This window comes from Electrophorus electricus, chromosome 7 (assembly GCF_013358815.1).
Source record: "Electrophorus electricus isolate fEleEle1 chromosome 7, fEleEle1.pri, whole genome shotgun sequence".
NCBI lineage: Eukaryota > Metazoa > Chordata > Actinopteri > Gymnotiformes > Gymnotidae > Electrophorus > Electrophorus electricus.
In genome coordinates this window covers 5921951-5941949 of record NC_049541.1, presented here as the reverse complement: position 1 = coordinate 5941949, position 19999 = coordinate 5921951, and the positions used below count along the sequence as shown (strand labels likewise).

At 43.8% G+C, this 19999-nt stretch overlaps 2 protein-coding genes across 3 annotated transcripts; both read right to left on the bottom strand.

Annotated features, from left to right (window-relative positions):
• Positions 1-1243: 1243 nt before the first annotated feature.
• bambib (BMP and activin membrane-bound inhibitor homolog (Xenopus laevis) b) lies at positions 1244-3433 on the bottom strand. Its single transcript, XM_035527865.1, has 3 exons — positions 2985-3433; positions 2157-2438; positions 1244-1665 (listed from the first exon to the last, which is right to left on the bottom strand). The coding sequence occupies exons 1-3, from the start codon at positions 3058-3060 to the stop codon at positions 1244-1246; spliced, it is 780 nt and encodes a 259-aa protein (XP_035383758.1). The 5' UTR covers positions 3061-3433.
• A 558-nt stretch (positions 3434-3991) lies between these two features.
• LOC113591377 (WW domain-containing adapter protein with coiled-coil-like) lies at positions 3992-11056 on the bottom strand. Of its 2 annotated transcripts, XM_027031853.2 has the most exons (11): positions 10787-11056; positions 10502-10535; positions 9416-9531; positions 9204-9319; positions 8808-9044; positions 7020-7142; positions 6409-6554; positions 6140-6240; positions 5697-5862; positions 5441-5568; positions 3992-5354 (listed from the first exon to the last, which is right to left on the bottom strand). In XM_027031853.2, exons 1-11 carry the CDS (start codon positions 10825-10827, stop codon positions 5285-5287), a joined length of 1278 nt encoding a protein of 425 aa, XP_026887654.1. In that variant the 5' UTR covers positions 10828-11056; the 3' UTR covers positions 3992-5284. The 2 variants fall into 2 exon arrangements, with proteins under 2 accessions (XP_026887654.1, XP_026887662.1); XM_027031861.2 differs by lacking the exon at positions 7020-7142.
• Between the last annotated feature and the right edge of the window lie 8943 nt (positions 11057-19999).

Genomic DNA, 19999 nt, shown 5'->3' with positions numbered 1-19999 from the left:
AAGGATGCATGTTGACTTGTGCCCAATGAGATAAGAAAGGAAAATCAAGTATGTAGCATAAAGGGCAAAATTAAGACATTAGCACAGATATATTGGCAGGAGATAAGGCCAAGGACTGGGCTGGTCTCCCTCCAGCGCTAGGGCCTTAACAGATTAGTGAATGTAGTTCATGTATAGGCTCAATTACAACACCAGCCTCTACTGCAGTGATTGTGTGTGTGATTGTGTGTGTGTGTGTCCGTCGCAGACAGAGGAATGTTGAGAGTGAGGAAGACAGACTCTCGGAGGGGAGAACATATAGATGAATGTAGACAGAGAAAAAGAGAAGGGGGGGAGGGAGGGAAGAAAAATGGGAGAGAGAGAGCGAGAGAGAGAGCACACTAGCCATTTGGGGCTGATCAACTTCAGCTGGGTGGAGAGTTTCCAGGCTGAGTCAGTCAGCAGTGGAGTGCTTCTGTAAAACAAGACAAATGTGACAACTTGTAACAATCTCAGCTTTTTGGGCCCCGCGCTGCTGCTAGCCATTTCAAGTACTTCAGCTGAGGTGTGTGCGCGTGTTTGTATTGTCATGCCAACACTCATTTCCTCTGGGCCTGATTAAACAATCCTGGGGACAACATGTCTCCACAGCACAGTTAACAATGTACCATTGACATAAAACAACAGGAGGTTTTCAGAAAAAATGACAACACATGGCTGGATCCTTGTCAAACGTAATATTTACATGAAATCTGTACAGAGTGCTCATCTCAGAGCAGATTACACTGTCGAAGGATGAACAGGTGACACAGAGGCCCATTTTTGTTCAGAAGCAATGCCCCTCTTGAGAGAATGCAGAAATGTATTTGTGTACAAAAATACTGAAGCAATTCAACCAGTTTCTTTATACAAAAGTGCAAATAGTTACAAAACATTTCTATTTTTGTTGGTTGGGGGTGGGATGGGTGGGGCTCCTTCGTTTCTTATGGAGTACCAGTATGAAGGTCATGCTCCATGTGCTGAGACAGAACAAGGCTCTTCTCTTCTCCATCAGTGGAGGAAAAACAGGGTCCTCTTCTTCGCTAGCTTCCGATTCAAGTAAAGTGCTTCTACAACAGCCAGCAGATGGCCAAACCTTTCAAGAGTTCTTCTTGTCTTTTCCCATTTTTTTCTGCAGTCTGTCCTTTAGAAGGCAGAAATTCCAAAATAGCTATATTCAGTGTCTGGGGGGGGGGGGGGGGGGGGGGGGCGCAAAGCAAAACCATCAGACCAACTCCAGCTTCCCCCTGCTGCTGCACCTCCCCCAGTGGACCAGAGACAGGAATCCCTGGTTGCTCAGCTCGGGCTGCCTGACCATGTCGCACGTCAGGCAGCAGCTCTCGTGCGCACCGAGCGGCACCATGCACTCCAGGTCCAGCTTGGCGCCGCGGGCCTTGGCGGCGCGCGGCTGGCTGCAGAAGCCGCGGTGCAGGCGCGAGAGCATCTCCCGCCTCTGCCGCCGCATGCGCCGGCTCTCGCTGCGGAGCATGCGCAGCGCCAGAGTGACCAGCAGCGCCAGCACCAGGCCGCCGGCGACGGGCACGGCGATGACGGCCGCGCGGAACCACACCTCCTTGGCCGAGGGGAGCTCCTGGACGCGGGCCACCACGTGGCGGCCGCCTTCGGTCCCGGGCCGGCCCCCGCGGTCTGGGGAGAGAAGGCGAAAGGAACATGAAGGGGTCGTCATGGGTTTTGGGTGACATGTACTGATGCAGCAGTTTACGTCGGAGTAAATATGACAGATACGGCCCCGTAAGAAACGAGAGGATATGGGCAACTTGGCTTTTGCCAAGAACTGTTTCAGACATATTCGAACTTGAATTTGTTTTTTTTAGTTTACCTTTTGCAACATGTTTTAAAGAACAACAATACACTTGAATACACAGATACTAAACCAAACTTTCTTGACATGTATGAGGCTATTTAATGTATAAAGTTATTATTATTATTATTATTATTATTATTATTATTATTTACTATTTATTAAGTTAGTAAGAAGAAAAACCTTTCAGACAAAACTTTTAAGGACGATGTAGCAAAAATGTATGGCTATATGCATTTTCAAAGCAACAGGCGCTCTTCCCAAATTACGCTGAATTACACCTGAAACACGACGAGCTTTTAGAAACACAATTTACCCGGGCTTTCTCCCCTGGTGTAGATGAGGTCCTGCAGGCCTCTGTAATTGCACATGTCCTCATGACAACACTCCAGGACCGCAGGGCCCCGGAGCCCGTCGTAGGTTGACTCGGAACGGCATGCGATTCCGGAGGTCGGCGAAGGGTCGTAACAGCCGTGAGAGAGGGGCGACCTGGTGCTTTGGGGGTCTAAGACGCGCGTGAAGCACGCGTTAAGCTCCGACTTGCACATATAGCCAGTGGCCACGCAGTGGGGAGCGTCACAGTAACACCTAATTTCTCCTGCGAGGCAAGCACAGGGATTACAAACAGGAGTTAAAGCGCTCTGTTGTGCTTTAAGGGATGCAAAAAGGAACCGCAACTTTGCTACAGGAAGAGCGAAGTCATTACTTTTCAACTTGGGCCGTTATGTAGCCTAAGCGAATCTAAAACTTAACATTTTCCTAACCTTGTTAAAATAGCCTCCTACTGAAATGCAATCTAGATAATGTGTGCAGAGGAGCACAGATCTAGCCTAAACTCAGTTATATGCATGTTAGCATTTTTTCTGTGGTGGTTTTCAGGGTGAAATCTTGTCTCACTGACTACTACTACTCTTTTGATGAAGTGTTACGTTTAGAAATTACTTTCCTAGTCACTCATTACTTTCTTTCTACACATGCAGTTCAACCTCAAAACTACAGTAGGACGTTACGCTATTTCGTTGCATCTTCACGAAAGCACAGCAAACGCTATACCACAGGGTCGCAGTTATTAAAAAAAAACAAAGCTAACTGGTCTTTTTTTTTTTTTAATTTATAAGACGCGGCAGTTTCGGTTACATCTCACCTCTCGTCAAAAGGACAGCGATCGCACAAAGCTCTAGCTGAAGCCAAATGGATACTAGGCTGGAATGCCGCTCCATTTGGTAGTTATTTGGGTTTTGACGGCCCCTTCTTACAGCTTCTCCGCAACTGAAACCGCTCAATACTGTGTCCGTAACAGTAACCGTGGATTGGGGCCAATTCTGAAATGTATTCCAAGGCTTTCTTCAAAGCATCCGTCAACATTTTCGGAGAGAATCACATCGTGATAACTCCTCAGACTCTACTCTAGAACTTTCATCCGCGCGTAGAAAAAAAAGGATTCTGTACTTCATATACACTTAAGAGTCAGCAAGGATGTCAAAATGTATAAATCCAGTTATATAAATTCCATCCCCTCAGTTTCTTGATAACAATATGCTTGAAACATCCACGCAAAAGGTCCGCAGTACAGCGCCGGACATGGCAAATGTAAATGCTTGGCGCACTGGACTGCAGTAGCGCATACTTCAGCCCCGGCGCAACCAGCCTGCCCCTTCAAAGGTTGTGATTGGATCAGTCGCCACGTAATTTGCATACGCCAGTCCAGGTCAGCGTTGGTGCCGCCTCGTCACCCATTGATAAACTAGCAGCCATACAAGCTGAAACCTGCCGTTTTACTTGTAACCCCCTTTTAAATCTATTTTGGTACATTTGTGTGATATCCAACTTTGCAGAACCGTGCTCTAGCTTACTCTAAAGGTGAACATCTGAAAACGCCTTTGGTTAGGGTGGGTTATGCTAAGGACTGAACTTGTACATCCTAAATGATCAATAAATGCACTTACTAGACATTGTTAAAACATGTATACTACATTTCTGAGTCAATCTTTATTGAATTCCTTTAGCTTACCTGTGCCTACATAAATTGTTATATTGCTTAGTAATACTCATTGCTCTTCCTAATGGCCCTAAGCCACTCATTCCTCCAGAGAAAGATCTTGAACAAACAAAACTCATCTATACCTTAAAAAAAGGACAAAAACAAACACAAAAAGTCCCCAGTGTATTTTGGCATCGCAAGGCTCTACAAGATGGGATTTAAGCAGTGAAACATCACAAATTAGATTTTTTTTAATTAACATATATTTTCTAAACAATATACAAAGCTAGACAATGCTCCAAAACTGATGCACGCACTCTAAAGCACTCATTGGTCTGTCTCATGTCGAGCTCCACAGCAGGGGCACAGTGAGTTCTAATGATGTGAGTGACACCTAGTCATTCCAACTGCTAAGTTGTGTGTAGAATAATAGACTCCCGAACAAAAACACATCACTGCATTTAGTGCAAATGCTTAAAAAAAAAAAAAAAAAATATCAAAAAAAAAAAAATCCCCCACACTCGTGGCTGGAATGTTAATATCTGAGCAACATCTATAACTGCCCCAGCTGGGCAACCCAGCTGGGCAACTCCTGGCCAAAATTAAGAGCACCATCCCCCCTTTTGGAAGGGGTGGCATTTGTACAGATGTCAGTTATTCTAGAAGCATGGATTACTTTAGCAACCATGCGTAAGGAATGATGTTCAACTGAAAAAGCAACAGAACACAGAGGGAGAGTACAGAGAGCCCAAGATGTCAAGGCGGTGCTGAGTGGAATCGGACGGAAAGGCTGAGCTGTCAGAACGACATGCTGAGCAACAGACAGAGGTGACCGAGGCTCTTTTAGCAGTGTCAGAAAGCAGACGGCCCAGATCCGTTCCAACCCGACAGACAGCTCCGTTTATTTAGGGGAGACACAGTCGGTCTACTGCGAATGCGCATTCAGTACTCCTTGCGAGACAGTCAGATTGCTCGAGAATCCTAAACGATTCTAGTCTTTGAATGAAGCCAAAGTGTCAGACGTTCTAGTGAACAAACACACTGCTATTGCGCTCTGGCAGAGTCCCCACAGACAGTTTATCTGCCTGGTCAGTCATTTAGTTATCATCAGGTCCACACAAACTTTTTTTTGTGAGACTCTTCGCTTAGACAGAACCCCTGCCACACGGCCCATTAATTTGTTGCCATTGACGGTGTTTATGAAATCCTAAAGGTAATTGCTTTCATGACAGAAGTGTACGTACATAAAGGATATTTGAATAAATCTACGATCTCAGGGCTTTAGGTAGCAAAGACAGCGTGACCCCTTGGTAAGCCATTCCTGGCTTCCCCATCCCGCTCCAGTCCTGCGGGGGGCAGTGCAGCCTGTAGGTCAACACCGTGTCAGCGATCAGACCAGGAGAAGAGGAAAAGGCAGCCAGCTGCAAAGTTCCTTCTGAGGGAAGAACTGATGCTACAGCTCGTCAAACCATGAAGGAGTTTTGATTCTTCAGTTTCTCTAGCTCCTTGATCTGTTGTCTCAAGAAGAGCACCCTGTACGGGAGAAAGTCTGAATCAGAACTCGCCACGAACCAAGCGCGAGGGAACACGTCAATGTTGAGAAGAGGTTAAGAGGTCACCTTTGTTCTCTAAGTGTCGCCTGAATTTCGCACACTCGCACCAAGGAGCGCAGCTTCTTCAGCTCTGTGCAGATCTCAGACATGTTGATGCTACCCAGGTTGTGCACCTCCTCACGTAATCTTGACGCCTGGGTTCCAGTGGGAACAGACCAGGCACGTGAAGATCTCAGGAGCCTTTTTGAGAACTGAACAGAAAACTGACCAAAACATCCCCCCCCACAAAAAAAAAAAAAAACCCAAACAACCAGAGTCCCACCTGCTTCTCTACATGATCTGAAGGCCAGCTCTGAACATGTCGGACGAGATTCTCATCGAAGTGCAGCGCTAGTGATGGGGTGAAGGTTGTCGGAGGGCACACAGTGGCACTGGCGATGTCATTCGCCAGGCAACCGTTGGGCCCCGAAGACGGAGGCCCCTGACTGCTGTGAGGGAAAATCAAGAAAGGGAATTGAGTGCAAAATGCTGTGGAGACATTATGCAAGGCAAGAATTCTGTTGCAGTACCACACTGAACCACAAGATGGGGCAACAATACAACAAAATGTCTGAGGATGTTCCGTGCTTCACAACTTCATAAGAATAAAACAAATGAAAAAGACCCACTGTTATGTGAGGTTTTAATTTTGACAACAATAAACAAGCATAGATACTTGATAAAATATTAAGCAGTGTAAAATTTCGATATGAGGGAGAGCGTTACTTTTGCCTATGAAGCCGCGGGTCATCCAGTTCCTGTGATTTCTCCATGGTGCCAGAGGGGCTCTGAAGAGACGAGCCAGACTTCATCACAGACTCGCTAACCTGAAAGAAGAAAGAGGCTTTGTTTCTTATGCTCGCTTAAGTTAATTTGTAAGTGCCTACAAAAAAAGTCCACCTCCGAGGAACAAATAGGATAATGTTTTTACAAGTTGTTTAAAAAAAAAAAGGCACTGAACGCTAAGTAGCACTGGTTTAGGGCCCACTGCTTACCTTTGGCTGAGTGGGCAGTGAACTGGCGTTGTGGAGGGGCTTCGGAACATTGTTGGTCTGAGGCGTGCTGACCCTGGGCGACACGTAAGACCTCGGAGACGAGGCGTCTGGCGTTGCCGACATGGGAGACTGGCCAGACTGTTGAACTGTGGACAAGAAACGCTGGATCAAAGAAAGGCGCAAAGGCATAAAGGCTTCTTATGGATTTTATGTCTCATCAACTATGTAGAAATTCAAATTGCCGGAGAGTTAGTTGTAGACCCTAACTGGTTTAGATACTGCAGCCTTAGCGTAATGCGTGCGCATCCACAGATGTTGCCAAGAACCAGGGCTGCAAAATATGGACGCAACATCGCATAGCAGTCACGCCGCGTTGCACGTTGAGATACGGCGAACATGGCTGTGGTCTGGTTCGATTGTTAAGGGTAGATGGCTGGGTGTGGACACACTTTCCCCAAAGCCTGGTGAAGCTTAACAAAAAACCAGCCTTCATGCACCATGAAGGAGAAACATGGAGGTTTTGCTGTTGCCTTGAGGACGGGCCTTTTGGTGTTGCCTTACACGTGACCGCAGATCAGAAGAGGCCAGTGCGGCTGGAAGTGCGGCCATACCTTGCGTGGTCAGCTGAGCGGCGTGGGAAAGCAGGGTAGTGACGTTGAAAGCGGACGGTCCGGCAGCGAGAAGTTTATGAAGCACAGACTGCAAGGAAGCTTGGGTGACGGCGGCTGTAAGGGCTTGGAGAAGGAAGCACACATGGGGGGGGGGGGGGGGGGGGAGAGACGCACACAAAGCAGGATTACAACCCAAAAGCCACTGCACACAGACAACACAGCTATGTTTCACGGTTTTCAGCTTGCACGAGTACCATTCACGTGACGGAGCCCATGAGGAGACATGGCGAGCCACCTCTTACAATCTGATGGCGGTAGCGCTGTGCACCCAGTACTTGGGATCAGACCAATCCTCGCTTAACAAATTTCATAAACCGGAAACTATAGCAATAGCGTTGGGTGACGGGCAACCGGGATGATGAATTTCCTGTCAAACTAAAGACAGGAAAAAAATCATACACCATACAACTGACTACGGCTACCCGTAGCCTGGGCATAACTTTGGACAGCCAGTTATCGCTCTCAACTCATGTTTCAAATCTAACTGGGTCTTGCAGATTTCGCCTTTGTAATATACAAAGGATTCGGGTCCTTTCTCTAACAGGAGCTGCCCAGGTACTTGTGCAGTGTCTTGTGATCTCAAAGATCAAAGACTACTGCAAATCATTACTTGCTGATCTTCCTCTAAGAGCAATCAGACCTCTACAACTTGTCCAGAATGCAGCAGCACAACTGGTCATCAATCTTCTGATGCTCACGTTACTCCACTGCTGCGCTCCCTTCATTGGCTTCCAGTAGCTGCATGCATCAGATTTAAAACCTTGATGCTTGCTTACAAAGCCAAAAATGGACCAGGTCAAAGCCCAATCTGTACCTCAAGTACTTTGAACCTCATGTACGGCACAGCTTGAAATACCATGCATCAAGTCCCGTGGAAGACAAGCATCAAGACTATTCTCTGTCTTGGCTCTTAGATGGTGAAATGAACTTCCGCTTGCTGTCTGGACAGCAGTCTCCCTTGCAAGACCCATCTATTTGTGCATTATTTAAATGACCACTGACCCTGCTCCTATATTGACTAACTGAAACTAGTACTTATTGTAGGGTATTTATTATTACACTGATGTCTTATTGTTTACTGCACTTATTGTCTGAGATGGACCTTATGTATTTTTGTACTTCTAGGTATCAGCATTGATCCCTGTATTTCTACAGTATTCTAGATCATTAGTACACTGGACTCCAACCTACTCTACTGGATACTCTGGATAAGAGCATCTGCTAAATCCTGTAAATGACTAAAACATGGAAGAATTTCACTGCTGATGACCAACTCAGACCAGTGATTATGAACACCAAAAAGATGAATGGATTATGGCACTTGGGGTCACAAGGTCACGAGCAGTCTATAGCACCTACTAGCAAAACACTTCTAACTCATGGTCCAGATGAGAGAAAAATTAAATGCATCGTCTCAGTGTTCGAGCCTACAGCCCTTGAAAGTCTCTCAAGTTAGAGTTAACTCTCTGTTCTTAAGACACATTCAACAATTCCATGTAATCCAAAGATACACAGATGTGCACCGTGCTATCAAGGTTCAAAAGAGCTGAACAGCCATGAGCATCAGTGCAGTAAAAAGGCAGGGGAAGGAAACTCAAGTGCTTTTGGGCCACCATAGACTTTCACTAGGGAACTGAGGGGAAAAAAAATAATTTTACACTGTCATCAAGGAGGCAAATGACTATGAGCTGAAAGGCGCCTTTGGGGGTCGCTCAAGCTAGCGCTCACCCTCATTGCTCTTGGCCATGTCCACGCTGGAACTGTTTATCTGCAGGGTGGCCTGCAGCGCAGGGAGAAGCTGCCTGAGGAGGGTGGGGTCTTGCAGGAGAGCGGAGGCGTTCGATTGGAGGGCCGGGGTGGGCGTGGACAAAGTGGAAGTGCTCGAGGTGTTCGGGCCCCCGGCAACACTGGAGGACGCCTGGGAGAAGTCAGAATGCGACGAGGGTTTGTCGGCCGCAGCGGGCTCTGGAGGGGAGGCGAAAGGAAAGAAATGCCCTGCTGAGAAAAACCCTCCACAAGGACCAAGTGGTTTTTGAGATCCACGGTTACACAGCCTTTGGCTCTGTAGACCATTCTTGTGTCTGGTACTGCTTAAAAACTGAGGTCCTGCCTGCCGGAACTTACTCAGAACAGCGGTGCTGTTGGCAGCCGTTGCTTGCATGGCCTCTTGTCTGTAGTCTCTGTCTTTTGGGAAACTGTTGACCACAACGGCCTTCGACGCCTCCTTCTGACGCTGCTCCCTAAAGGGACAGACAGACAGAGAGAGACAGACATATACAAATCAGTCCTGGAGGTGGCCGTGATGATTTCTGCTATACGCGAGACATGTCGCTCACCTCTCCAACCACTCTTTGGGTTTCTCCCACTGAGAGACCTCCGTCTTACAGTTGTAGTAGTACTTCTTCCCCGAGGAGCTGATGTGCTCAGACCAGTAGTCAGCCGCCTCACGCGGCTAGAAGAGAAACAGCGCAGTGCATTACTCACGACAGCAGAGAGCTGGAGCACGCAGTACAACTGCATTCCCGAGAATGATGATCTCACTTATGTTTTAAGCTCAGTTAACTACATACAACCACTGCCTTTCCTCCAGAAAAGTGCAGAAGTGCTGAAGAGTACAACGTGAGACACCAAACCCTGTTGAAAGCAACATGCAAAGGCAACAGAGGACAACACCACGTGTGTGTGTAGTAAGTGCATTAGGTAACATCTCGACCTTGTGCATTGTGGGGGAAAAACGTCAAAGGAAATGTCATTTTGGGTGAAAGGTACCAGTTGACGTTTTTGGAAAACAAAAAACAAAACAAAAAAATAAAAACAAAAAAACCAACAACAACTGTTTCACCAAGGCTAAATAAGCTTACACATTTTAAACGAGAGGTGTGTGACACCAGTCAGTAAACCAACTATGTTGACTGCTTACAAGAGAGCATATATAACCGGGAACTGCTGTTTGCAGGAGATACATGAGTACGGCAGTCTCCTGTAACTCGGCCAGCTATCTTTTACCCGACTTATAGCCAAATCTTCCTATAGGCCTGTAGTCTCCGGTATAGCTTGCTACTCAACTTGCTAGCTAAGCGGCTGTGAATAGGCGTAAGATTATGTGCACGCCTATGGCAGGTCGACATGGATTAAACTTGACACTTAAGCAATATTTTAGGGCCATTGAAATGGTGGTACCAGGGGGGGTGCTCTTTAGTTGCTAGCCAGATACCGATCTAACTGACAAGATTAATTCCTACCCAAGTAGCTAGCTAGCTGGCGTTAGCAACTCAAGTGCACATAGGCCCAGATCTTGCTAGCTAACTAGCAATCTGGCTAGCTAGCTAAACACTTCACTTGCCGGCTAATGCAATTAAAGCACCATTTGTTAGCACCCCAAAAGCGGGCTAATTTTTACTTCCAAGTAGTCGTATACGTACCTGGTGTGACTGATAATCCCTTCGATCATTGCACCTGTAATATAAAGACAAAAAGTTTACGAGGAAGCACTCACTACTTAGCTTTGTTAACTTTTGTGCATAGAAGGAAGCTAGTTAAAGATAGCTTAGCTAGCTTCCAGCAAAGTGGATATATCACTGTGGAAATTTAAAACAATCCCCTCAAATTTCTGACTAGTAACTTATCTTGGCCTGCTGAAAATGACAGATATGCCTAGGGAAAAAAAAAAGGTGAAGGAGCAAACTGAACGTAAAATGTATGTTTACCCATCAGCGAGCCTCGGTTGTTTCCGTGCATGCATTACCATTAATGCTGTACTGATGTGAGTGCGTGCGTGGCGCTATAAAGTGGACTACTGTTAGTTGTCCCGCTTATCTTGATCCTCAACAACTGCTGTCTAGTTCGCTAGCTGCAAAAAAAAAAAAAAAAATTGCTTCGGAAGTTATCTGACTCGAAACGCTGTTTTCCTAATCACGAGAACGCGGAGGCTCAACCCTCGATTTACCTACGAGAACGACCTATCCGTGCACGAGCAAGGCGCAGTGACACGCGCCCCGCCTCTTCGGGCCTTTGAGGAAGCCGACGTTTCCAGCACCGAGCGAGCGACTGTTCTCTCCACCGAGCGAGAGAGTGTTCGTGTAATACTCCCTATTCACGGAAAACGTATTTATAGGTACAGTTTACAGTTACATGCAGTTAACAACGAAATAAGACATAGGCCTATGGAATTATGCAGTTACCAAAAACGTGTTAAACAAATTAAAACTGTGTCAAATTAAATTAAAACAACCCGTCCAAACTCCAGTATATCATAGTTTTCCCTGATGACAGCTATGCACTCTTGGCATTCTCTCAAACAGACGTCCGGATCGCTTTCCAGATGAATTTCCCATTTCCCATATATGCTAAGTAAGATTTCTTGTCTGCTAAGGAACTAAAGATCTAAAAACTACTTGTTGATCAGACATTAAAAAAAAACATTTTATTTGAAAAGGCATTTAAGTAAAAAATCAGTAAATGCATATATACTTCAGTGCTCATGATTTTTCTTACAAAATTAAGCCTTTAGATCAAAAATGTCTTCAATCAGTTGTATCTAAACCTTTCATAAGTGCGGTGCATAGATTATATAGCATTTGTATGTGGTATTCTTAATTTACCTTTTAAGTAGTGTTTTTTATTGTAAAATCCTGCTACACCTGATGACTTTGTGTAGTGCTGAACTGTAGGCCTGCAGCATATACTTTCAAAGTTTTCGGTACAGTTTGAGACTATGAGGACTGACACTTATACTGTTAGGATGGGATTAGTAGCAAGTAGAGATTATCAAAATATTTCACTGAACTGTGGTCCATTTATTAAAATGTGCAAATTGTCTCACTGCAAACTCTTATCTGTTATATCAAATGGAGCCAACTAAATTAAACACCAAGACTTTGGAAATTTGCACTTATATGCTCTGTTTGTTGGAGCTGAAGGGATATATACGCCAGGGGTGGAGGTGGGTGGTGTTTTTGTTAAAGGCGATCTAGGCCATATGCTCCAATCGATTTAATTCTAATTTTGCCTGAATGTCTGGTACCTTTGGGTCTGTAATGATAATCGGCAATATAGCTGCAAGATGAGTGGTACTCTTCCTGGATTGTGTTTCTCAACATATTGAGTGTCTCAACATATTCTCTGATTATACCAGCCCAAGTTTCTAAGAAGGCCATCTTAACTGTCAGCCTGTTGATCTCACATATATTACGGAAGTATGCACAGATCAGTTTACATAAATGATTTACTACTAGTAGTAAATACGAGTGCACACGAATATGAGTTTTATAGTGCAACTGATTAGTGTACTGTATAGTCAGCATGAAGCATGTTCAGAACATCACTTATGATGTGTAATTCTACATCAGGAAGCAATACAGGAAATGTTTTTCAAGATATGATGATGACGACGATTATAATAATAATATTTAGTAGTAGTAGTAGTAGTAGAATAGTTGTTTTTATTTCATTTTTATTTATTGCATGTGACATCTGAGATCAGACCAGACGCTTGCGGATAACCGGGTTTTATTTCTAGCAAAACAAGCAATAAATGAAAACAGGCGAGGATAGTAACCAGAAGTATATCGGACGTGCTCCGTATTCGCGACAGAGAAACGATAATACTTTGCAAGGAACGGAACAGGAGAGGCTAAATAACGTAGCAAAGATGTGATTCAGGTGAAACTAGTAAACCGGTGATGAGGATCTGATGAGGTGACGAGGTGACGAGGAAGACGGGAGTTGTAGTCATGGGCTGGGGTTGGTCGCTTGACATTGGACCACATTTTCAAAGATTTAGAGATATTTGTCTTTTGATACCATCACTAGGTGACCAAGATACAAGGATAGCATAGCCTTCTGAGATTAGATCGAAAGTTTTTTTTTAATTTCACTGTGTTCTCAAAGCTAGATTGTTGTTTGAAAACTCTTCAAGCACTTTTCTATTCCAGAACAAACAAAGCCAAGCGTGTAAAGGTCAAATGTTTTATAACTTGGAGTATTACAAGTAGGTATTTGAATAGCCTGTTTTAGTCACAAATATTAATGCTGAATGTGCAATAACATGAAATCAATTGATTGCAATTTTGCAATCAGTTATAAAAAATAATAACAAAAATGAAATACATGATTAAAAGCTCAAAACTAGGGTTGAACCTTTCATCTAGTGTGTGATGGCATGTTTTCTCCACAAGGTGGTAGTCTGCTCATGAGAAGTAAAAGCAAACTAATTTCACCATGTGAAATTGCTGAAATTGTGTGGTATTAAGTTCTGATAATTTCAGTTCTCTTTAAACAATTTGCACCAAATATAGCTTTCAGCGTTGCTGCTCACGTTCCTATCTGTATGAAGAAGCGCTACAAAAGTCTGCTGTTTTTGAGTAGTAGTGGGCCTGAGCTTTTAGGCTAATGACAAAAATATATATATATTTTTTCAACTTTCATATTTTGTTTAAGTATCATAGAATAAGGTATTTGTAAAAGGAATTTCTTTTTGCTTATTATATAGTAATATAATATAGTAATAGCAATGTCTGCCTATTATATACACTGTGTGCACAATTATTGGGCAAAAGAGTATTTTATGCATATTTATGCATCGCTTTTATGCATATTTTCCAACTCCAAGCTGTATAATCTTGAATGCTTATTGGATTTAAGCATATTACGTGATGAGTAATGAGGGAGGGTGTGGCCTAAAGAGATCATCACCCTGTATCAAGGTGTGCATAATTATTAGACAGCTTTATTTCCTCAGGTAAAATGGGCCAAAAAAAAAAAGTGATTTAACTGACTCTGAAAAGTTAAAAATGGTTAAAAGTCTTTCAGAGGAATGCAGCACTCTTAAAATTGCTAAAATATTGGTGCAGGATCACAGAACCATCAAAGGTTTTGTTGCAAACAGTCAGCAGGGTCCCAAGAAAAGTGTTGAGAAAAAAGACACAAATTAACTGCTAAAGATTTGAGAAGAACCAGACGTGAAGCCACCAGGAACCCATTATCCTCCAGTGCTGTCATATTCCAGAACTGCAACCTACTTGGAGTGCCCAGAAGTACAAGGTTTTCAGTACTCAGAGACATGGCCAAGGTATGGAAGGCTGAAACCCGACCACCACTGAACAAGACACATAAGGCGAAATGTTTAGGCTGGGCCTAGAAATATCTGAAGACAGATTTTGCAAAGGTTTTCTAGACTGATGAGATGAGAGTGACTCTTGACGGACTAGTTGGATGAGCCCGTGGCTGGATCAGTAACGGGCACAGAGCTCCACTTCAACTCAGACTCCAGCAAGGTGGAGGTGGGCTATTGCTATGGGCTGGTATTATTAAAGATGAGCTAGTTGAACATTTTTGGGTTGAAGATGGACTCAAAATCAATTCCCAAACCTACTGCCAGTTTTTAGAAGACACTTTCTTCAAACAGTGCTACAGGAAAAAGTCTGCATCTTTCAAGAAGACCATGAATTTTATGCAGGACGAAGCTCCATCACATGCATCGCAGTACTCCACTGTGTGGCTAGCCAGTAAGGGCCTTAAATATGAAAGAATAATGACATGGGCCACCTTCCTCACCTGAACTCTATTGAGAACTTGTGGGACCTTCTTAAATGGGAGATTTGCGATGAAAGAAAACAGTACAGCTCTCTGAACAGTGTCTGGGAGGCTGTGGTTGCTGCTGCATAAAAAGTTGATCGTCAATAGTTTAAGAAACTGACAGACTCCATGAAAGGAAGGCTTATGACTGTTATTGAAAAGAAATGTTTATTTGTCATTTGAGTTGTTTGTTTATTATTCTCACTTTAACAGATGAAAATAAACAAGTGAGACGATAAAATGAATCCTCAGCAATACAACTTGCCTAATAATTGTGCACACAGTGTAGTATAGTAATTAAACAGTACTATAAAAATGCAGAAATTATATAGTCGTAATTGTATCATTAATAGGGTAGACTATAATTTGTATATTATATTCTAAACCTATAGAGCTTTTCCTGGATCAGTGGTCTTGATCTGAGTTGTTTAATAAATATGGGTTTAAGCCCTTTAACATAATTTCAGTGACCTTTATTGGATCACAGTATTACTATCATCTTCAAAAGACCACTTTTACCATCACCTGTTTCTAATAGTACCGCTATGATTCTGAGATAATATCATACAACCAAGCGTTTCATTTCTGTCTCTCTCTTCTATACTGTGCTCAGGGTCTGAGCTCTAATACTGAAACTGGCTGTCGTCGCATCAGCTGTGGTTTCAGCTGTGTTCCAGTCCGTTTTTTTTAAAACAGTCAAGACATGTTGTGCACATCTGCCCATCCTCGAAGTAAGTATGTGATCCACGTTGTGAAAACGTGGAATCAGAATCCTGGCAGTAGTGTTGGGAATGTAGACCCACAAGGCTAGCCGGCTGAAAGGTACAGTCTGGAATCACCCTTAAAGGTCTATATTAACCACATGGGTTACAAATGTTATGCCACAAAATGCATTTGATAACAATGTATGAAAACTAGCAAACTGGAATTATAAATACACGTCAACATTTTAATATCCATGTTAACATTTTTGGGTGGAGTGTTTCATGAGGTTAGCAGGTGGACTGTAAGCTATGGGTCAAGCTAAGCTTTGGAGAGCCACGCATGATATAGAGTGTAAGAAAAAGCTAGCTGCAGTTAGCCATATTCAGCAAACTACAATCACTGAAACTAAAGTTATTGAAGTGGACGAAAAACAATGCGTTACCGTCCACGGGAAAGTTTATCAGCTACAGATTTACTAGGAAGGGTTTTCCCGTGCCTCAACGAATGCGCTATAAGCTCCTGGAATTGTAAAGCTTTCTAAAATGTGGTAACAAGCACTCAGGAGGCCCCATCTGCGTCCCTTCGGTGAGTACAAATAGTGAGTATAAATAGTGAGAAGAAAATCATATTTTTAGCTACGAGGCGCTATTTGTGTTGTGCATTTTCATTAGCCACCATTAGAGGGTGCTGTTGGAAAGAGCTTGTTGGTTATGTATTTAAATTAGTTCTGTTTGTTAAACACATTGCATACATTCAGAGAGGAAGTGAACGTTGTCTGCGTGTGTGTGTGTGTGTGTGTGTGTGTGTGTGTGTGTGTGTGTGTGCGTGAGAGAGAGAGAGAGAGAGAGAGAGAGAGAGAGAGAGATACGTGTGTGCATGTGTGTGTTAATGCAAGGACCAAATATCCACACAATGACAGGAAAACAAAAAATGGGAGGTGTGTGTCTCCAGTGTCTTTCTTGTTAATCTTCAATGATTATTGCCACGTAGGAATGCCTTTGCTACCATTTAGTGTAATGTGTCATGTAGTCTCTCTCTCTCTCTCTCTCTCGCTCTCTCTCTCTCTCTCTCTTTCTCTCTCTCTGTTTTTCGATTCTCTTTACATCTGTGTCTTCATGAAATGGGTAGAAAAAGCACGGCGACTGCTTTCTGCCATTAGCAATGAAGGGTAAAGAGTTCCTAAACTTCTGCTCCGAGCGCACACACCCAGTAGCATCATCCCCTGGCAGATGCCTCTAATGACTCCAACACATGCTGTCTGCAACTTTGCAAAAAGGGGAGGAGAGGGAGGGGTGGAGGGAGGGGAGGGGCGACATGCAGGGCAGGAAGGGGGAGGCGGGACTGGATGTGATAAAACCCTAAATTATAGCTCAGCTGCACTGGTAAGGGCTGTGTTCAGTGAGCTCCGGGAGCTGGTGTATTTGACTCTTCCAGTAGAAGCAGGTCCTGCTTATCAGGACCCAGCGAGCTTTCTCTGCTTAGATCCTTACCTTAGCCAACAAACGGGAAACTGTGAAACAAGCCTGAGATTTACTGCCGTTGGTTCTGACAGTTGCGGCTGCTGTGAGCAGACCATAGTTCTTTCCTTAATGAGGTCAGCTATGCAAATGGCTGCTTATCTACCTTCACAGCCAAATCCAAGATTCTCTGGGGTGTATGCATGGGCCTGCAAGCTGTCACAAGGCGTACATACATACACACACACACACACACACACACACACACACACACACACACACACACACACACACACACACAAACACCTGCCCTCTTGGAGAATAAGTTTGTGTTGCATCGGCAAGAGGCCCTCAGGAGGCAAGCTAGGATATTATTTATGGGCTAAACACTTTGGCATGAGACAGGGATATATAAAGCTGATATACTGAAGCTGAGTGCACAGGTTGCGTTCCAGACAAGTTTTGATCTGAACTCATCTCAGTGGAGAAGGCAAACACACCTCAAAAGGATTGTCCTTCACATGCGTGAAGTGCCCCGCCCTCTCCTGCCCAGCACCATCATGCCCCGCCTCATTACGCCTCCCCTTTGCACACCCTCTGCGTGATTGAAGTGACTCACATTTCTATAGCATATTTGCAATAATACTGTATTTGCAAACAAACGGAAACCAAGCTTTTATAATTAGTAGGAAATGATGAACTTAATTTACCTTATTGTACAAAAACAATTTTATTGTTTGTTGTATTTGTTCTTTGTTTTATTTAAAAAAACGTATTTTATTGTTCGTTGTTTTTCTTGTCATCCATGTTTGCGCATGCCAAGTTCCGTAGATCCTCCCAAATTTCAGCTCCTTCATTGGTCGGTAGCTGTTGCGCACAACCTGGCAGCAAGGTGGGACCTCAGCCGATTTTTGCGCTGTGAAATATTTTTTGGAGAGCTCCCGAAGTCGAGCAGAAAGTTCTATGGCATATTAGGTGTGAGATTTGGCCGAGGCGGTGAGCGGTTTGCGGAGGACACTTAATCCAACTTTTAGAAACCATGTTATTTTTATCCTGGACCTCATCACTAGGCGATGGTTGAGTATATGAGAGAGCTAGCCATCGTGCTGATGAACAGACAGACAGACAGACAAACAGCCAAACAGCCAGACAGACACCCCATATCCCTTTTCCTGAATATCGTCTCTTGTTATTCTGGGACTGATTTTAGCGCAGGCTCTGCTCGATAGATCAGCAGCTCTGCCCGTGCGACGCAGTGCACTGGTCTGACAGCAAGGCCTGGGTTTTTTTTACAAGGGACTGGGGAGGCTAGTGATTGGTTATGGTTCTCTCCTCCAGGGAGACGCTGTCTGTGGACCCCAAACACCTGCTCTCCTCTCCGCAAAGCTGCGCAAGGGGCTGCGGAGCTTCCAGTCCCAGGGGGCCTCTCCTCTCGAGGATGATGCTGAGGCACTGGTTAGTGAGGTGAGGGCTCTCCTGGGAATACACCACAATTCCGGGTTCTCCTTCTGGATCACAACAGCACAGTAGGAATATGTATACTACATACATTATCCAGCTCATAACGATTTCTGCAATAAGAGGTCAAGCTCGAAAGTCTTCTGATGAACTTTGCATCTATACAGACTACAGATAGCTTCAGTTCAGCTGTAGGCGACCCTTGAACCAGAAGATTACTATTTCAACCATGATTGCACAGCGTATTTCATCAAAGCACAGAGTAGTTTTTGAGTGATATCATGTTCCACCTTGCCACCGAGTGAAAGCGAGGAGGGCATTAAGTTGTTAAAAACATTCTCTTTACGTCGTGGCTCCATGTAATGTTTCAGTTGCGGCGGTTTAATGTATGTCTAATGTCAGGTCCATTGACATTCAGAAACTATTTTAGGTGGCTGCCGCACAGAGGGAGCGACTGCTTTTTCCTCTGGTCTTGTGGCTTTTGGCCGGCTATGCAAACACTGGGATTATACTGACGTTAGACCTTGCATGGACAGGTCTGTTTTAAAAACAGCCACTGCAGAACCTAAATGAGTCAGAACCTAAATTCATAATAGCAAAGCTACTTTGTAAATGGTCTTGTGGCACAAAAAGTAACAAGTTTGAGTGCAGGATTTTATAGGCTATGGGGACTGCTTATATTTTGCAATAAAGAAAATTAAAAACCGAGTTGCCTACATGTAATATCCTTAACATCTCAGTGTTGCCATTTTCCAGTTAACAGAGGCGTTGCATACATTAGAGGCTAGACCAGTCTGTCCAGTTGCTTTCCAAACTCCATGTCCAGGTAAGAGTTCTGCACACGTGGAGAAGCAGTAGGCTACTGAATACTGAATAATCAGTATTGAATGTATCCAATACACAGTGCCCATGTGTATGACATACTAACCATACTGTTCCACAGACAATTAGTTCTGTGATATATTAATTCATTCTTTATTTGGTAATATTCTTGTAGATAGGGTTAGGTTTAGGATTAGTAATTTAAAGTAAAATGTTTCTCATCTTGAAGATGAAGTGATACATTCTTCATTCTCATGGTAAGCGCCATGAGCAAAGCTAAGCTAAGTGTACAGATAAGATTGATGGCCAGCGGAAACATCACAGACAATGTGACTATTTTCTGTTCATTGGGCATCCTTACACAGGACATTTAAAAGCTCTGTTAAAAGCCATTTCAGTTTCAATGGAGACAGCCCATTACTTGACAGGTTTAATGATATGTTGGCTCATCTGCTTGGCTCTAATGTTTTATGAGCAAATTCTCACCCTCACAACGAAATGTCTACAGAAGAAGGGGTTTTATCAAGCCAAGTTCAAAGGTTACCTGGAAGAGAAATGTTTTTAAATCCAGGCTGAAGATGTCGAGTGGGTCTTTTATTTGAATTTTTTATTTCGTTATTTGTATTATCATACTGTCATCTATGAAAACTTTGGCATTTTTGGGAAAAACTGCTTTTCTTTGTTTTACTACTACTACAACAAATTATTATTATTATTATTATTATTATTATTATTATTATTATTATTATTGCTATGTTTTAACTTATTTTTTGGGGAGTCCCCTCTCTTTGCATGATGCTGCAGCCCAACAGTGTTATGGGCCCAAATTCCCCCCACTATCCCTCCTGCCTGCTATGCTGGGTGAGGATGAGGGCAACATGGTCCAGATTGTCCGACTGGTAA